Source organism: Crocuta crocuta, unplaced genomic scaffold (genome assembly GCF_008692635.1).
Source record: "Crocuta crocuta isolate KB4526 unplaced genomic scaffold, BGI_CrCroc_1.0 scaffold115, whole genome shotgun sequence".
Lineage (NCBI taxonomy): Eukaryota > Metazoa > Chordata > Mammalia > Carnivora > Hyaenidae > Crocuta > Crocuta crocuta.
Genome location: NW_027530575.1, coordinates 7036751 through 7053861, shown reverse-complemented (window position 1 = coordinate 7053861; position 17111 = coordinate 7036751). Strand labels below are relative to the sequence as shown.

The 17111-nt window shown below is 53.7% G+C and overlaps 2 protein-coding genes across 3 annotated transcripts in view; both read right to left on the bottom strand.

Moving 5' to 3' along the window:
* Positions 1-3376: 3376 nt before the first annotated feature.
* On the bottom strand, positions 3377-16129 carry RGL3 (ral guanine nucleotide dissociation stimulator like 3). 2 transcript variants are annotated; one of them, XM_077767999.1, is made up of 19 exons: positions 16097-16129; positions 15566-15679; positions 15032-15255; positions 14841-14894; positions 14541-14752; positions 10014-10025; positions 9839-9969; positions 9535-9750; positions 8885-8988; positions 8691-8775; positions 6999-7055; positions 6805-6891; positions 6463-6611; positions 5670-5765; positions 5500-5568; positions 5315-5429; positions 4894-5046; positions 4693-4807; positions 3377-3726 (listed from the first exon to the last, which is right to left on the bottom strand). In XM_077767999.1, exons 1-19 carry the CDS (start codon positions 16127-16129, stop codon positions 3608-3610), a joined length of 2145 nt encoding a protein of 714 aa, XP_077624125.1. In that variant the 3' UTR covers positions 3377-3607. The 2 variants fall into 2 exon arrangements, with proteins under 2 accessions (XP_077624125.1, XP_077624124.1); XM_077767998.1 differs by having other exon boundaries at positions 5315-5411.
* A 568-nt stretch (positions 16130-16697) lies between these two features.
* The window catches only part of ODAD3 (outer dynein arm docking complex subunit 3), an 8561-nt gene continuing 8147 nt past the window's right edge, over positions 16698-17111 (bottom strand). Inside the window, exon 13 of the mRNA XM_077767997.1 lies at positions 16698-17040. Within this exon, the coding sequence (XP_077624123.1) occupies positions 16922-17040 (119 nt within the window). The 3' untranslated portion in view covers positions 16698-16921. The remainder of the gene's footprint in view (positions 17041-17111) is intronic.

Below are 17111 nucleotides of genomic sequence, written 5' to 3'. Positions count from 1 at the left end.
TTATCCGTTTGCTGCCCTCACCAGTTCATTTGTTCATTTGTGCCTCCCTAGCACCTCGAACAGGGCCTGGCACACAGTGGGAACTTGAGAAGTAGTTGTGGAGGGGCGCCTCGGTGGTTCCTTCAGTTAAGCTTCCCACTCTTGATTTTGGCTCAGATCATGATCTCCCGGTTCGTGGGTTTGAGCCCCATATCGGGTTCCTCGCTGATAGTGCCGAGCCTGCTTGGAATTCTCTCTCTTTCTGGCCCTCCCCTGTTCTGTCTCTCTCAAAATACACACACACACACACACACACACGAGAGAGAGAGAGAGAGAGATCTGTGGAGTAAAAGATTAGAGAAACACCAAGCCAGGAGATGTAAAGTGACAGGTGATACTGTGTTAGCCACTGAGCACCCCCAAACTTTCAAAACACCATAGTGATTCAGTGTAATCTCTTCCTCCGGAAATCTGGAAATCAGCATTTGCACCGTTTGTGAAAGAGTGCGACAGACAGAAAGTATGAGCTGTGGTTATGAGAGGCAAAGTGATCCAGTGGTTAAGGGAGGGAGTGTGTTCTGGTGCATCACGCTTCATTCAGGTTCGAGCTCCAACCTTGCGACCTTGGATACATTACTTAATCCTCACTAGTCTCAGTTCTTCGTGTATAAAATGGACATAATAAGAGTGCCTATTCCATTGAGAAAACGTAAGAATTCAATGAGATAGATCAGGTAAAGTTCTTAAGACAGTACCTGGCACATAGCAAGCACTCAGTAAAACCAAGTTATTTTATTGAAATATAACTGACACATTACATTGCATCACAATTATTTGCTTAAGCTCTTTCGAGAAGGATACTGTTACTTACATCTGACTGGTCCTATGGGCTTAATATTCATAGCAACAACAGAAGCCTGTAAAATAGCATATTATGGTCTGTAATTTGTCTTTTCCCAGACTGTATGGGATGCTTACATTCCTCTTCTTGTTATTGTTGTTTGTTTGTTGATTTTGAAAGAGATAGGGAGGGAGGGGCAGAGAGAGGAAACAGAGCAGAGGCTCCAAAGCGGGCTTGGCCCTGACAGCAGAGAGCCCGGACCCGGGGCTCAAACTTATGAACCATGAGATCATGATCTGCGGCAAAATCGGGAGTCTGATGCTTAATCTACTGAGCCCCCCTTCCCTTAGTAGCAGTGCTCAAAAGTAATTTCCATGTGTGCGCCCTCCCAGACTCTAGTATTGTGATTCAAAGTGAGCTCAAAGCATGGGCGCAGGATCCGGACCTGGACAATCTGCCTATTATGTTTCTCTGAGCACAGTGATTGGTGCAGGGGTGGCCACGTGACATGTATTGGTCCAATGGGCATCTGTTCTGGGACTTTTGCTTGACCTGATTGGAAAGGAGGGGCTCTCCTTGCATGGGAAGGTGGGGCTGGTAGAATATCAACTTCACACTGCCCCAGCAGGTGTGAGCCTGCCCTGGAGTGGGGCTATATTAATTAAATTCTATTTTGGCTGCTGTAACAGACTCAAATAATACTGGCGTAAGTAAGATAGACCTCTATTTCTTTCTTGTGTAACAATCCAAGAAGGAGCAGTACAATATGGCTGCTCCCTGGTCTCAGAGGGCGAGGCTCCTTCAAGTTTGTTGCTCAGTTATTCAAAGGGCATGAACCCCCCTCAATCCAAGGTGATCCACTCCACTGCTTCATTCTAACCAGCAGGGGGCAGGAAAGGGGGGGGAAGGGGAGGACACAGTTCTGTTTAGGAGCAGCCCTAAAATTTGCCCACATAGCATAGGTCAAGACATAGTCACATGACCACATCTTGCTGCAAGGGAGACTGGAGATGTTTCTACTCTGGGTGGCCAGCTAAAAATCAGTGGTTGCTCTATTGCCACAGATGGTGATTGGATTTGGTGGGGAGTGAGGGGGGTGGGTAGAGTCTCCTTCTTAGCAAATCAAAGCCCAAAGACTGCAACAAAATCCTGATGATATCTTTGGTATCCCTGGATCCAATGGTGACTGAAGCTGGACTCAATGAACTTTCCAAATACATGAGCCATTAGTTTCCCTTTTTGCATGTCTGTTTGCACTGGGTTTCTGAACACCAGAAGCACAAAGAACCCTGAGTAACAGTGAGATATATAAAGCCCCTAGATGGTGTTCAGCATCTAGAGAAGTTCCTAAGTGAAAATATTAAGAATATGGTTGNCTGAGTAACAGTGAGATATATAAAGCCCCTAGATGGTGTTCAGCATCTAGGGAAGTTCCTAAGTGAAAACATTAAGAATATGGTTGTTGCAGGGGTGCCTGGGTGGCTTAGTTGGTTAAGCGTCCGACTTTCGCTTAGGTCGCGATCTCACGGTTCGTGGGTTCGAGCCCCACGTTGGGCTCTGTGNTTTGAGCCCCACATCGGGCTCTGTGTTGACAGCTCTGAGCCTGGAGCCGGCTTTGGATTCTGTATCTTCCTCCCTCTCCTCCTCCTCCCCTGCTCACACTGTCTCTCTCCCTCTCTCTCTCAAAAACAAACATTTAAAAAAATTTACAGAATGTGGTTGTTGTGGGGCGCTTGGGTGGTTCAGTCAGTTAAGTGTCTGACTCTTGATTTTGGCTCTGGTCATGATCTTCACGGTTTGTGAGTTCAAGCCCCGCGCTGCACTCAGCGCAGAGTCTGCTTGGAATTCTTCTCTCCCTTTCTCTCTGCCCCTCCCCCGCACACACTAACTCTCTCTAAATAAATAAATACACTTACAAAAAAATGAATGCAGTTGTTTATGTTGTTAGGACTGTGTTATAGGTGGCCTTATGGGCCCTTCTATTCCCTACCTTCTCTGTTTCTTCTTCCTACCCCAGCACAGAGACAGAGTGCACCCCTCTCCTTTCACCTCCCCGCCATGATGTTATTTGTCACGGATTCCAGTGAAATTTCACTTCTTCAGTCTCCCATATACGTGGCGGAAAAGCAGCCTATTGTCCCCCCAAATGTTGGTGAGTCCCGACCTCCGTGTGTGTGACAGCCCCCCACTCTCTGGCATCCAGTCGNCATATACGTGGCGGAAAAGCAGCCTATTGTCCCCCCAAATGTTGGTGAGTCCCGACCTCCGTGTGACAGCCCCCCACTCTCTGGCATCCAGTCATGTCTCACCCAGACTCTTTCACGAGGCTGTTCGTTTTTTTGTTTCAGTTTCAGTTTTTGTTTTTTAATTTCGATCTTGATCAAGAGAGAACACGAGGCATAGAACAAACCAGACAGACCTCCTGTTTCATCACTTTGGGTGCTATTTTCAACCACTTCTGTCAGTCCTGAGGTGTCGCCCCCAGTTATAACATTTCTCTGGGGAAAGATCTGACCCCCCACCCCCACCCGTGCCCCACCTGCCTTCTGTGTTTATGGGATGAAGCTCTTCATCCGGCCACCCGTGGACTGATGGCTTTGGAGTGAGGATCAAGTGCCAAGAATATCAGAGAGATGGCGTCCGATGGGCTAAAGTTGGGGGTGGGGGGGTCACGTGATACAGAGCATGATGGGCTCTATTGGAGAATGCGACTTTTCTGGGAGAGGAGCTCTTTCCCCACTTCCGTGGTGACAGAGGCCAGACCACCAGAGGGAGAAGAGGGACCCCTCAGGTTGAGGAGATGGTGGCTGTGTGCCGGGCGCCGTCCTTCCGCCGCAGCACAAAGTCTCCGGGGGCAGCTGGACTCATTGCGTAGAAGACATTGGCGTTGTCGGGAATCAGCAGCTCTGGCCAGGGGTGGACATGATGGTGAAAGGCCTGTACCGCCTCATACTTCCACCGCGAAAGACCTAAGTCACCTTCTGCCATTTCCTCTGGCACAATAACCTTGGGTCCCTTCAGCCAGTGCTGAGCCCTCCTCTCATTGGGAACCCGGACAACTTCCCACTCAAAGCTTGTACAACCTCAAGTCTCTCCGACCATGGACCTGGGCAACCTCCGGCTCTTTCTGGAGTCTAGACAGCCTGTGCCGCGCAAACCCATCCCAATCAACTTCCTGCTCACCCACCCTTCCCCCCAGCCAATTCCCAGCCAAGTTCATGCTGCTCTCACCATGAACTTGGACACCTTCTGACTTCCTACATCCAGCCTGTACGGTCTGTGGCCCTCACACTTGATCGCTGAAAAGCCTCCTATATTCCTTCCTTAATGTCCCGCCAAACCCATGTCGTGTCCTCTCCTTGAGAGCTGGGGAACCTTCTACCTGTGTCTGTATTGAGCAAGATCATGTTCCCCTCCCCCGAATGTCAATACCATGTGCTACATTCAGATAACTTCAGAGTCTCCATGCTGAACTGGGACAAACTCATTTCCTCACAAACTCAAGCCCAGGCCCCCCCCTTTAGGCCCCCCACCCCATCAGGCTGAGCCTGAACATGATCCTACACATTTAAGCCACAACAACCTCCTTTCCTCCCTCTCCCATGTGACCCTGGACAATTTCACTTCCCCACAAACCCCAAGAAGACACCTTTAGTGTCCTTTTCCCTCACCCAGCCGGGGCAGCCTCGTGACCCCGCAAAATCAAGGCACAAATATTTTACTGCCTCTTCTCCCCACCCTGCTTTATCTTTCCCATACTCTGTGTCAGATCGGAGGCACCTCGTGGCTGTGTTATGGCCAGCCTTGACCCTGGCCAATCTGCTGCCCTCCTGGCTATTCCCCAGTCCAGCCTCCAAGCCGTCCCTGCTCACCCCTGTCCCCCGGAAGGACTTGGAAGAGCTGGTAGTCACGGGCCCAGGGATGGGCCACGTTGTGCTTTTGCAGGGCCCGCTGCACCACAGTGGGGGCCTTGTCCTGACTGGTGAGCTGGGAAGAGAAGGTGGCTGGTGAGGCGTGACGGCCAAGCTCCAAGGACAGGGCTGTGCCCGCAGGCTCCCGGCCCAACCCCTCACCAAGATGCTCCGATACAGGTTCCCGTGGTCATTGTCAATGCTGACTCGGATGACTCGAGCCTCTGATCCCTGCTGCCCCGGCAAGGAGATGTGGGAGCCACTCAGAGGCAAAGCCAAGGGCCGGGAGCCTGCCAGGTCCGGGCTGAGGGGCAGCTGTAGGCAGTGGGGGTGGGGGCTGAGCGGGGGAAGCCCTACTCATCCCTCTACACACGTGGAGCCTGGGGACGGGCAGTTGGGCACTCACAAGCCCACATCTCTGCCATCCCATCACATACAGACCTTCACGCCCCGTTGCAAAAACAAACCTACACACGACCAACAAACACGCAAGGCTATGTTTACACACAGGGAATCCGACGCACACAGCAGCAAGTTCACACATATGCTTCTAGTTGTACATCCACAGTTCTGTCAACAGTACCTTGGTGCTGGGGCCCTGGGGCCCTGGCGAGGCCGGGGGACTGCCTGGAGGAGGGTCTTTGGTTCTAGGACTAGATGGAGGAGACCCTGGGGAAAGACTGAGGGAGACACAGAGCCTGAGGTCGAGCGGCTGCTCTGACCTCTGACCCTGCCATCTCTAGTCCTTTTACTAGCTGGGATGCTCACCTGGAGGTGGGGGACGAGGGGTCCCCAGGGCTCCCCCCAGGGGATGAGCCCCTCTCTCGGGACAGCTTTCTAAAGATAGAGATGAGGGATGAGGAGGAGATCAGACTCGGTCCCAGGAGCGGTCTCCCACCTCTGCCCACGTTTCTCCCCGGGCACAGCCCAAGACTCACGCACTGAGGCGCTTGGTGAGGCTGAGACGCCGTCGGATGCGTGGGGAGCTGGGGCAGGAGGCAGCTGGCGGCTCAATTACACGGGAGACACGATAGCTGAGGGGTCAAGGTGCACATGGGATGGGGTGGGGTCAGGAAGCAGCAGGGAATGAGCTGAGAGCTTTGCTAGAATCGGTGGGGAGCCACATTTTGGGTGTATGGGGGGAACGGTGGGGGTTGGGCACCAAATATCAGAGTCAGAGTAGTAAATGGGGGGGGCTATTATGCCATCGGGGTCTGATTAGAGATGAGACGGGATGGCTTGGTTGGTAGGTCACACAGGGATTCGCTACATGGGATTGAGGAGTAAAATTGGGTCAAAGATAGAGTTCAAGGTCAAGTGATCATTGGGGTCAATGACTGGGGCAATAGAATGAAAGGAAACAGTTGGGATAGTTGAGTTGGATGGTCAAACACACACCAAAGTTGGAGTCAATTATTCAGAACTGGGAGTCAGTGACTGGGCTCAGAGATTCAGACTGGGGTTACAAATGAGGTCATAGGTCAGATAGGGTCAGAAGGTGGGCAGGCAGACAGATGGGACAGGTGAGCGGAATGGCCAACTGTACATTAAAGGCTAAAGTCGGAAAGTCAGATGGGGTCAAAATCTGAGGTCACAGGTTCACTGGGACCCTCACTGGAGAAAATGGGGGTCGGGGTTCAGGAGGGTGTCTGAGGAGTTGGAGCGGTATGTGGGGTAAGTGGGTCCTGTGTGCCATGCGGGGAGGGGCTGGGGGGGGCTGGGCGCAGTCACCTCTGCTCCTCGCTGAGCTGGTGCTGGGCGTGCAGGGCCGCCAGGATGGGAGCGTGGGGACTCAGGCAGTAGTTCCGACAGCGTTTCTGCAGCTGCTGGATGTGGGCCAGGATCTCNNNNGCTGAGCTCCCCCTGGGGGCAAACTTTGTCTGAACCAGAGCCTCCAGAATCAAGGATGGAGGGTCAAGGTCAGGGGCTGGGATGTCAGGAGCCCCACTGCGCTAAGGGGGCTGGGGTAGAGAGTGCTGGGCAGGGTCAAGGGGAGAATGTCAGGAGGCCCACTGTGCTGCGGGGAAGTGGGACTGGGGTCAGGAGTCAAGGGTCAGGGGTCAGGGGTCAGACCTCCAGCATGTCCGGCAGGGCCGTGTCCAGCATAACCAGGTCCGTGAGAAAGGTGCCAAGGTAAGGGACAGGGCCTGGGGGCAGGTTCTGTGGCCCCAGAGCTCTGGTTACTCTCAGCCAACACTGACCCCATCGCGTACCACCCCTTTCTGTGAGGATTCTGCTTGTCCCCCATCCCAAGCCGCCTCACTCACCGGGGACAGGCTTCCTGGGAGGGTGTCCTCCTCCTGGGGGCTCTCGGCGGCCTCCTCCTGGGGGGAGGGAAGAACTGAGGGTCCTGGGGGTCTCTCTGACCCTTTTCTCAGGAAACGTGCCTCACGACCCACCACCTACATGCTTTGCCTTCAGCAACCACCGGCCCGTTGTAAAGGCCAAGCCCAGGGAAAACTGAACAAGGGAAGGGAGCAGATAACAAGGGACAGGCCTTGGCCTCCAGGGGCGGCCTCAGCACAGGCGAGCGACCTTGTCCCGGCCTGAATGACACAGGCCTGACACCCATGCCCTGAACGCTGCCTTCACAGCATCGCTCTAGCTGGTAATGACGGTAATGAATTATAGACTCACTAGGCCGTTATTATATAGACACGTCTCCCTACATAAGGCCTGATATTCCCCCTCACCCCCACCCAGGGCAGGAACCTCGTCTGTCTGGCTCATGGTGGGAGTCTCCCAGCACAGTGCCTGGTATACAGTCGGTGCTGAATTCACAGCTCCCTGTTCCTTTTTTTTTTTTTTTTAATGTTTTAGTTATTTTTGAGAGAGAGAGAGAGAGACAGTGTGAGCAGGGGAAGGTTAGAAACAGAGGGAGACACAGAATCCAAAGACAGGCCCCAGGCTCTGAGCTGTCAGCACAGAGCTCGACATGGGGCTCAAACCCATGAACCGTGGGATCATGACCTGAGCCAAAGTCGGACGCTCAACCGACTGAGCGCTCCATGCGCCCCAGAGCTCCCCGCTCCTTGACCTCTTATCCTTTATTCAAGACATTCATTCACGCACAGGTATTTCCTGAGCAGCTACTCTGGGCCAGGCTGTGTTCTGAGTGCAAGGGAGGCAGCAGTGAGCCAAAGAGACCTAAACTCCTGGCTTCGCAGAGCAGACCTCAGCCAGGGAGAGACAGCAACTGCCCATGTGCCAGGCGGAGATGAAGGCAATAAGGGAGCAAGTGGAGCGAGACCTGAAGAAGGTGAGTGTGAAGAATGTTCTGGGCCGCAGGAACAGGCAGGAACATTCCAACTCTTCTGGACTCACGCTAAGGATCAGCACCTGGCCGCAGTTAGACTCTAAATCTGGGGGCGCCTGGGTGGCTCAGTCGATTAAGCGTTTGACTTCGGCTCAGGTCACGATCTCACAGTTCGTGGGTTGGAGCCCCGTGTCGGGCTCTGTGCTGACACCTCAGAGCCTGGAACCTGGTTTGGATTCTGTGCCCCCCTCTCTCTCTGGCCCTCCCCTGCTCACACTGTCTCTCTCTCTCTCTCTCAGAAATAAATGAAACATTAAAAAAAAAGTATCTAAATCTTGCCTCCGTTAAAGTCAGACTTGTGGTACGCCATTTTTAGTTTAGCTTATCAAAGTCAAGTCCTAGCACTATTTTATTTAATTTATTTTTTTTACTCTTTGCTATGACTCTGGCCTCAAGTGACCTTGTCCATGTAACTTCTGGTATTTGTTGAAGGAATAAACAAGGCAGTCACCGCATGTGAGTTTAGCGAGGGCAGCAGAGGCAGTAAAAGCCTGTGGCTGCCGGCGAACAAAAGAGAAGGTCATGGGTGAGGTGTGTTGGAAAGGACACTGAATGTTATGACAAGGACAAGCGCTGCCTAGCCCCAGGTCCCTTTTTTTTTGGGGGGGGCCTGGGATCCTCGGGGGTCCACACCCATCTTTACCTGGGAAAGAATCTCTCGACTACTCAGGTGGTTGTTCTCATCGGAGAAAATCTGCGAAAGTTTTCTGAAAGTGGATAACCGTTCCCTGGAGGGGGTGGGGGGTGCCAAGGGAGGGGTCACGGATCAGTGCCTGGGAAGGTCAGAGCCACGCTGGGGAGGAGGGCCCGCCCCACCCCTCCTTCTCCCGTCCTCACCGGCTAACGGCGCCCCAGCTCCGCTTGAGGCGGTAAATGGGGTTGGACTGCAGGGCGGACAGTATGGCGCGCAGGGAGGAGAAATTCCGCAGTTCGCGGCAGCGCTGGGGGGGGCGTGGGGTGAGGGTGCTGGTCACATCCCAAGCCTGACCCCCAGCTCGGATCCACGACTTCTGACCCCAGGCCAGACTCCTACAACCCGCCCCACATCTGACAAGCTCCTGAGTCCGCCTCCTCCCTGGGGACCCTCCACTCTCTACCTCGCACCTGGGCTTCCTTTGTCGCTTCTCTCCGGGCCCTAGACTTGCCCGCTGTATCTCCCCAGGACCCAGACCTCTCCTGCCCGAACCTATGTCCCACCCCAGGTGGGTATCAACCGTCNTTTGTTTCTCAGCCTCAGCCTTGAGGCTCTTGCCCCTCCCTCACCCAGTCCCTTTAGGGCCCTCCGCCCCCTTCTCTGGGCTTTAGTCCTTCCTCCAATCCACCGCCACCCCATGACCTTCCCCCACCCCTTCCTCTCATCCCTAAACCCACGCAGTGTCCCTCTGCAGTCCCGGGCCCTGGCCCTGGCCCCTTCTAGGCTTTCCCTTAGGTACCTCGCAAGCCCAACCCTCCCCTCATTCCCAGCCCTCTGTCTTGGGCCTTNGCACCTGGGCGATGCAGATCCACTTTTCCAGCCGCTGCGCCCTCTGTGGGGCGGCCAGGCCCTGCGCTCCGAGCACGGAGCCCAGCACGCAACCGATCACCATGTTGAACTGGGTCACGGTGGCGCGCACAGTGGGGGCAGTGCCTGCGGCCCCTGGGCGGTCTCGCTGGGACCACACGGAGCCCAGACACTCGCAGGGCCGCACCCGAGAAAAGAGCTCCTGGGTGAAGAGAGGGGGTCGGGGACGGGGGGTGGGATCCGTGCTCCGCGGAGCCTGCCCCGTTCCCGCGCCCCGCCCCGGCCCTTACCACGTCCATGAAGGTCAGCTGCTCCGCCACTTCATCTACGCTGAAGTCTAGGAGCTCAGGGCCTTCCCGCGCCAGTCCTGCCTCCTCTTCCCAGCAGCTTTCTGGGGAATCTGGGCGGGGGGTCTCGCAAGCTTCAAGAAGGCCTGAGGGAGAAGAAGGGCTTTGACTCCAGGACTGGCTGGGGGACCTTGGACAAATGCCTTAGTGTCTCTGAGTCTCACTTTACTTATCTGCAAAATGGAAACCTCTAAGTATTTTTATTTATTTATTTATTTTAATGTTTTTCTGAGAGAGAGACAGAGTGAGCAGGGGAGGGTCAGAGACAGAGAGGGAGACACATAATCGGAAGCAGGCTCCAGGCTCTGAGCCATCAGCACAGAACCTGATGCGGGGCTCGAACCCACGAACCGTGAGATCATGACCCGAGCCGAAGTCTGACACTTAGCCGACTGAGCCACCCACGCGCCCCTCTCCCTGAGTATTTTTAAGGGTGTCACAGCAACAGAAACGTTTATGTAGCATCTTGGGTGGTCATCCACCTCAGGTGATTTAACACAGTAACCGAGCGAGGGAGGTATTATTGTATACCTTCCACGGCTGGGGAAACTGAGGCAGGAAAACTTTGCCCTAAGTTGCACCTTCAGGGAATGGCAGGGCAGGGATTTGAAGCCAGATGCTTAAAGGCTAAAGTAGAAGAGAGAGGTTTGTGGGTTTTGGGGATTTTTTTGTTTTGTTTTTGAAGCTATATTAAAATAAAGTCCATCTACCCTATTGTGGTGAGAGGTAGTATAGCCTTGGAGTTAAGGGAAGGTTATTGTTAGTCCCAAGTTCAATTCCAAATTTGTCCACCAGCCTTGCTATGTGAACTTTAACCTCCCTTGTGCCTTGATTTCTTCATCTGGATTTTTAAAAAATCAAAGGGGATGGTATATACTAGACTGCTATAAAATAATCAATAGGAATGCTTTTTGGGGTGCCCGGATGCTTCAGTCAGTACAGCATGAGACTCTTGATATCAGGGTCGTGAGTTCAAGCCCACATTGGGTGTGGATCCTACTTAGAAAAAGAAAAAAAAGGAATGATTTTTCCCATAGTGGAATCCAGTGGTGGCGCGCCCTAGAGGAAATTTTGCCACAAGTCAGCCACATGGGGCGGACAGGCACAGTGAATTTGTGCCACTCAACCTCCAAATGTCCCTTCAAGACCTTTGTCTCTTTGGGAAACCTGTTCGCAATCATCTTCACCCACAACACAACTCTCTTGCTCGTGAGCACCCATTAGGTTAGCTCTAGGATTGCAAGAACTATCGAAGTCTGGACTCTGGTTTGCTTGGAAATTACGAATGTCGTTCACCATTCTGGAAAGTAATGTCACTAGAGTTTATGCTCCTGCACCTGTGTGGTGCCTTAGTTGGTGTTTGTGACTGTCACATTCACCATGATGCTCTAAGAGACCAAGGCTGTAGGCCACCTCGCCACATCTTCTAGTAAGTCATGCCCACGTGCTAACACAGCAACAAACACAGTTTATTATTGTATAAGCTGCTTTCATTTTATTTTTCCTTCATATTAGAGTTACAGTGCCATATTATCGTTTTTTAATTATCTCTGTAAGTGCATTTAATTAGCTATCTTTCATTTCAAATTAGGACAGGTGGTGTTGCAAAATCCTAGTTTTATTTTTTTTATTTTTTATTTTTTTAATTTTTTTTTTAATGTTTTATTTATTTCTAGGAGAGAGAGAGAGACAGCGTGAGCAGGGGAGGGTCAGAGAGAGAGGGAGTCACAGACTGAAACAGGCTCCAGGCTCTGAGCCGGCAGTCAGCACAGAGCCCGACGCGGGGCTCGAACCCACGAACTGCGAGATCATGACCCAAGCGAAAGTCGGACGCTTAACCGACTAAGCCACCCAGGCGCCCCTCAAAATCCTAGTTTTAAAAAGTTGCCATTGGGGGGAAAATTGCACCTAAATTAATCAAATCTATAGGTCTTACGGCAAACGTGGGGATAGAGGAACATGCTACGTGTCACCATGAGACAGTGAACAGGTAAGTGGAGAATATGAGACATTCCTCAGGACAAATGACTCATTTCCCCTCCCTAATGACATTAAACAAAAGGCAAAGGGAGATTGTCATAGAATAAAAGAGACCCAAGAAATGAAAGACCAAGTGCCTTGGGGCGCCTGGGGGGCTCAGTCAGTTAAGCTTCTGACTTCAGCTCAGGTCATGATCTCACAGTCCATGGGTTTGAGCCCTCCATATTGACAGTGTGGATCCTGCTTGGGATTCTGGGATTCTCTCTCTCCTCTGCCCCTCGCCAACTCGTGCTCTCTCTCTAAATAAATAAACTTTTAAAAAAGAAGAAGAAAGACCAGTGCCTTGAATGGATGTTTGGATTTCAGAGAAAAACCTTAAAAAAAAAAAAAAAGCCATTTAGGGAAAAGGGGTGATTAGATTCTGGACTAGGTATTTTTTTTTTGATATTAAGTAATCATTGCTGATTTTGTTAGAAAACACTGTAGGCACGAGGTTATATTTTTTAAAAATCCTAAAACCAGCCCTTGTCGGTTGAGGTACATACCAAAGTATTTACGTGTGCAGTGACATAAGTATGGGATTTGTTTTCAAATCATCCTGAAAAACCATTTTTGTGCCAAATTCTTAATTTTTAAAAAACTTTTAATGTTTGACTTATTTCTGAGAGATATATATAGAGAGAAAGACAGCATGAGCAGGAGAGGGGCAGAGAGAGAGACACACACAGAATAGGAAACAGGCTCCAGGCTCTGAGCTAGCTGTCAGCACAGAGCCCAACCCGGGGCTCGAACCCACAAACAGTGAGATCATGACCTGAGCCAAAGTCGGAGGCTTAACTGATTGAGCCACCCAGGCGGCCCGTGCCAAATTCTTAATTGCTGAAAATGAGCAATGGGTGTCTGAGAGCTCTTTATACCATTCTCTCCACTTTTCTGTGTATCGGAAATTTTCCATACTAAAAACTAATCCCCGCAAAAAAGATGTTAAAATTCAGTGTTTCTCAGAGCAAGGCACACAGTAGGCATCTAATATGTGTTCATTTTCTCCTCTGACTTCAAGAACTCACAGTTTAGGGTGGTACTTTGAATAGAATTTCCTACAGTGGTGGAGATATTTTTCTACCCGCGCTGTCCAACATGGCTACCGAGAAATGTGGCCAATGTTAACGAATAGCTGACATTTTTATTTTAAGTTCAATGTCTATAACTCCCTGCTGCTAGTAGCTACCCCACTGGACCATTTAGCTCTAATGCCTTGAAATCAGCTGGCGTAATCCTGCCGGCAGAGGAAGAAAGACCAAGAGGGAAGACGCAGGGATAAAATATACATAAATAACTGAGGCTTTGTCACCAGGGAGAGAGAAGTCTGCTACTTTGTAAAGCGGAGAGGAATGTGGCCACTTTAATCTGAGGATTAAAAGATGGGGGTTAGGGATTTAGATGCTTTTGTGATAGAGATCAGGTTGACCACAAACGACTGAAAGATGATACTTTATAAGCAGGATGCGATTATTCACTCAACAAATCTTGGATGTTCCTGCCCTGTGGACAGAGTCTGGGACAAGCCAAGGAGTGCTATGCAGAAAAATAAGGCCGGCAAGGACGCAGAGTAGGATATATTTGCTGGGAGACGATCAGAGAAAGCAGGTCTGAAGAAGTGAACAAACACCTGAACGAAGGATGTAGATATTTTCCCCTCCCCCACAAAGTTCTCTACAACACAGGTTGGCAAGCTCTGCAAAGGACCAGATAGTTTGCTGATGCCGACTCCACAAGAAAACGGCAATAGCAGTATGGCTCCTTATACGTTTTCTTTTATGTTTTTTTGTTTATATCTGAGAGAGAGAGAGAGAGAGACAGCTTGAGCAGGGGAGGGTCAGAGAGAGAGGGAGATACAGAATCCGGAAGAGGCTCCAGGCTCTGAGCTAGCTGTCAGCACAGAGCCCGACGCGGGGCTCGAACCCACGAACTGTGAGATCATGACCTGAGCCAAAGTCGGATGCTTAACCGACTGAGCCACCCAGGCGCTCCTCCTTATGCGTTTTCATTATAAGTGGTAGACTCCAATAAGCGAGAATCAATGATAACAATAATGAAAATAACACGATTTGCCAAGCCCTCACTGCTCCCGTATTTACTTGTTTACTGCTACCCTCCCTAGCGAACTGGGAGCCACTGTCTACTGTTATTTGCCAGAACCAGTAGCTACATATTTGCTGAAGGAATAAAGAGGTCAATGAGGTAAATACTATTATCACTCCCATTTCACAGATACGGAAACTGAGGCTCAGAGGTGGAAGTGGCTTATTCAAGGTGGCACAGTCAGCAAATGGCAGGACTGGGATTTGAACCCGGGTCTCTGTAGCTCCTAGACTAAGTGGCAATGGAATGGTTGTAGCTAGAAACACAGGGCATCCCGACCCGGTGGTGGAGTATTTTTGTAGTGAGGGGGGAGGGGTGGGGGGAGGGGTGCTAGACAGATGCTGATACTGTAGACTAGGGGTCACTACCCCATTTTACAGGTGGGGAGAGGAAGGCTCAGACAGGATTAAGAACTTTGCCCAAGATCTGTAGCATCTCTGCGAGGGGAGAAGGCCCTGGGGGGGGACGGGTCGTGCAGGAAAAGTCCTGCTCAGGGCACTCTGGGGTGCCTCCTACCCCTCACCTGTGCGCGCCTCAGAATCCTCTTCTTCCTGCTTCCGCTCGGCCTCTTCCAGGAAATCTCCTAGAAGCTTCTCTGCCTCCCGGGCCTCGGGCCCTGCCGGGGCCGCCCAGCCCAGAAAGGTGCGGACGCTGCCTAGGTCCGAGTGCGCAGGGGGAGCCCGGAAGTCCTGAGGGTGATCCCGCAGCCAGGAGCCCAGCACCGACACCACAGCCCTGGCCGGAGTGGAGGGCCTCAGAGCGCAGCCCAGAGCTGCGACCCGGGACATCTAGGACCCCCTACCCTCACCTAGGGGAGACCAACCTTAAGTTCTTGTTGACGGGCAGACCTCCTCCTTCGGTCTTCTCGATCTCTAGTCTGGGAAAAGCAACCCCCCAGCCCCCCATCAGGTGAAGAGGGAGGCTCGGGGGCGGTTAGGGGGAAGGAAGGCGGGAGGCAGCCCCCAGGGGAGAGGCTGGGGGGTGAGAGCTCGGAGGTTTCCCGTCGGTACTGACCCTGGAGGCAGGGGCGGTGGCGGCGGTGGCAGGAGAAGTCCCAGCACGCGGGCAGTGGACGCAAAGGCCCTGTGGGTGGCCAGGAAGGCAGGCACGAAGCCCGGGTCCTGCTCGCGGTCCCCAGACACCAATTCCCGCACCAGCCGCTCCAGCCTCGCCGCCCTCAGCGCCCGCACCTTGCTCGTGCGGTAATGGACGAAGGCGTCCGCAGCGGGGCCGGGGGCCTGCGGGGCAAGGGGGGAGGCGGCAGAGAGACACAAAGGGGTGGCCCGGAGTACCCCCCTTTCCCATTATGCCCGTCGCTAAGCACTGCTCTGACATCTGGTCCTGCCCGCTTCTCGGAATCCGGCCTCCTGGATTCATTATTCTGCTCCAAGCCCAAAAGACCCTCGNGCCCCAACCAGGTCGGCCTCTAAGCCCCGCCCCTCCCCGGGGCGCAGCCCCGCCCCTCGGCCCAGCCCTCACCTCTACCTGCAGGCTCCTCTGCTCCACTCAGCCCCGCCCTCCCCCGGCCTCCTCCGGCCCCTTCCCCACCTGGCTGCCCCCAGGCCCTTCCCTCGGGCTCGAGCGCTGACTGAGCTGCCGACGTAAGGAGACGCTGTACACCGCTCCCTCCTCGGTCTCCTCGCCCCAGTCCTGCAGCGGCGCCTGGACGCGGANCCGAGCCCTCAGCCCCCCTCTCCCGCGAGGACTTAAGCCGGGGCTTCTAGCACCACTCCCCCTTCCCGGTCGGACTCTGCGAAACTCGGGGCGGCGTCCCGGGCTAGGGAAGTCCCCAGGGGACCTTCCCCCCTGGTCCCGAGAGGATGGAGTGGCATTCGGGGACGTCCTAGGGTCCAGGCTCACGGACCCTCCTGTAAATGAGCTCAGAGACGCCCCCCCCCCCATTCTTAAGAGGTACCAGCCACCTCCCTGGGTCGGGGACCGGGAGGCCAAGGTAGGGAATCCCCTGCCGGTACCAAGGGTCCGATTTGAGGGGAGACAGGGTCTGAAAGGCGGGCACCTGGAGCTTCTGGGCCTTAGGATCGCCAGGGATGTGGCGTCCGGGACTCCGGGTCCCCTTACCAGGGCGAGGTCCTTGCCCGTCGTCCGATCCATGGCCAGTGCCCGTCCCGCTCCACGGCGCCGCTGACTGAGGCGGAAGGGCCGACGGGCAGCGGGCAGTGGCCGGGCGTTGGGGCCCGTGGGGCAGGGCGGGGCGACCGGGCTGTGCAGGGGCGGGGCAGGACCCAAGGCTCTCGGATGCCCCCAGCTGGACCCCAGCACCCAGCCCAGGCCACGGAGAGGTCCAGGCTTTGGGTGTATATCAATCTGTGCCCAGGAGAAAGGACACCTCTCTCTTCCAGGGAAGGGCTCTTTTCTGTGTCTCCGGGTGTGGGTGAGCCAGTGTACATAGCTAAGTGGGGGAGGGGGGGTGTCTGCGGCCCCAGGAAGAGAGTACCCTGTCCTCAAAGTGGACCACGCCTGGTCCACTCCGCGTGTGGAGGTATCTCCTATTTTCCTGGAGGTGGGGGTGCTCAATCTGTGTCCCCAGCTGATGGGAGGCCTCACTCCCCTGGTTGGAGAAGGTGGACTCTATGGGTCCTGGATTTTAGGGGCAGCCGTCTTTGCAGCGACGTAGGGTCAAGGAGAGGCAAATACTACTCAGAGGGGCTGGTTGGTGACCTTTATTGCGCGATTCCGAGGCCAGCGCGGCCCCGCCTTGAAAGATTTACGGTGGGAACGTCCGGCGGCACAGCCCCCTTCTCTACTGCGGGCGCCCTGGCGCGCTCCGCTCCCATGTGCCGGCCGCGTTTGGTCCTTGAAGAGGCCCGTGGGCCTGAGGCTGGACCCAGAAGGGTTGGGAGCTCTGCAAGGGCCCGGAAGCACCAGGTGGGTGTGAGAGTGAGCCTAGGACCTCCGTGAACGACTGCGCCTCTTGCTGCGGGATTCAATCAGTTTCTGGGAACGGATCTTAAGCGCCTCACGGGTCACCACGCTGCCGTCTTCATCCTCACTCTCCTCTTCATCTGCGGAGGGCAATGAGGGGGGTCGAAGTTCCCATCCTTGGCTCGGATTTCTCTTCCCATACTTTACCACC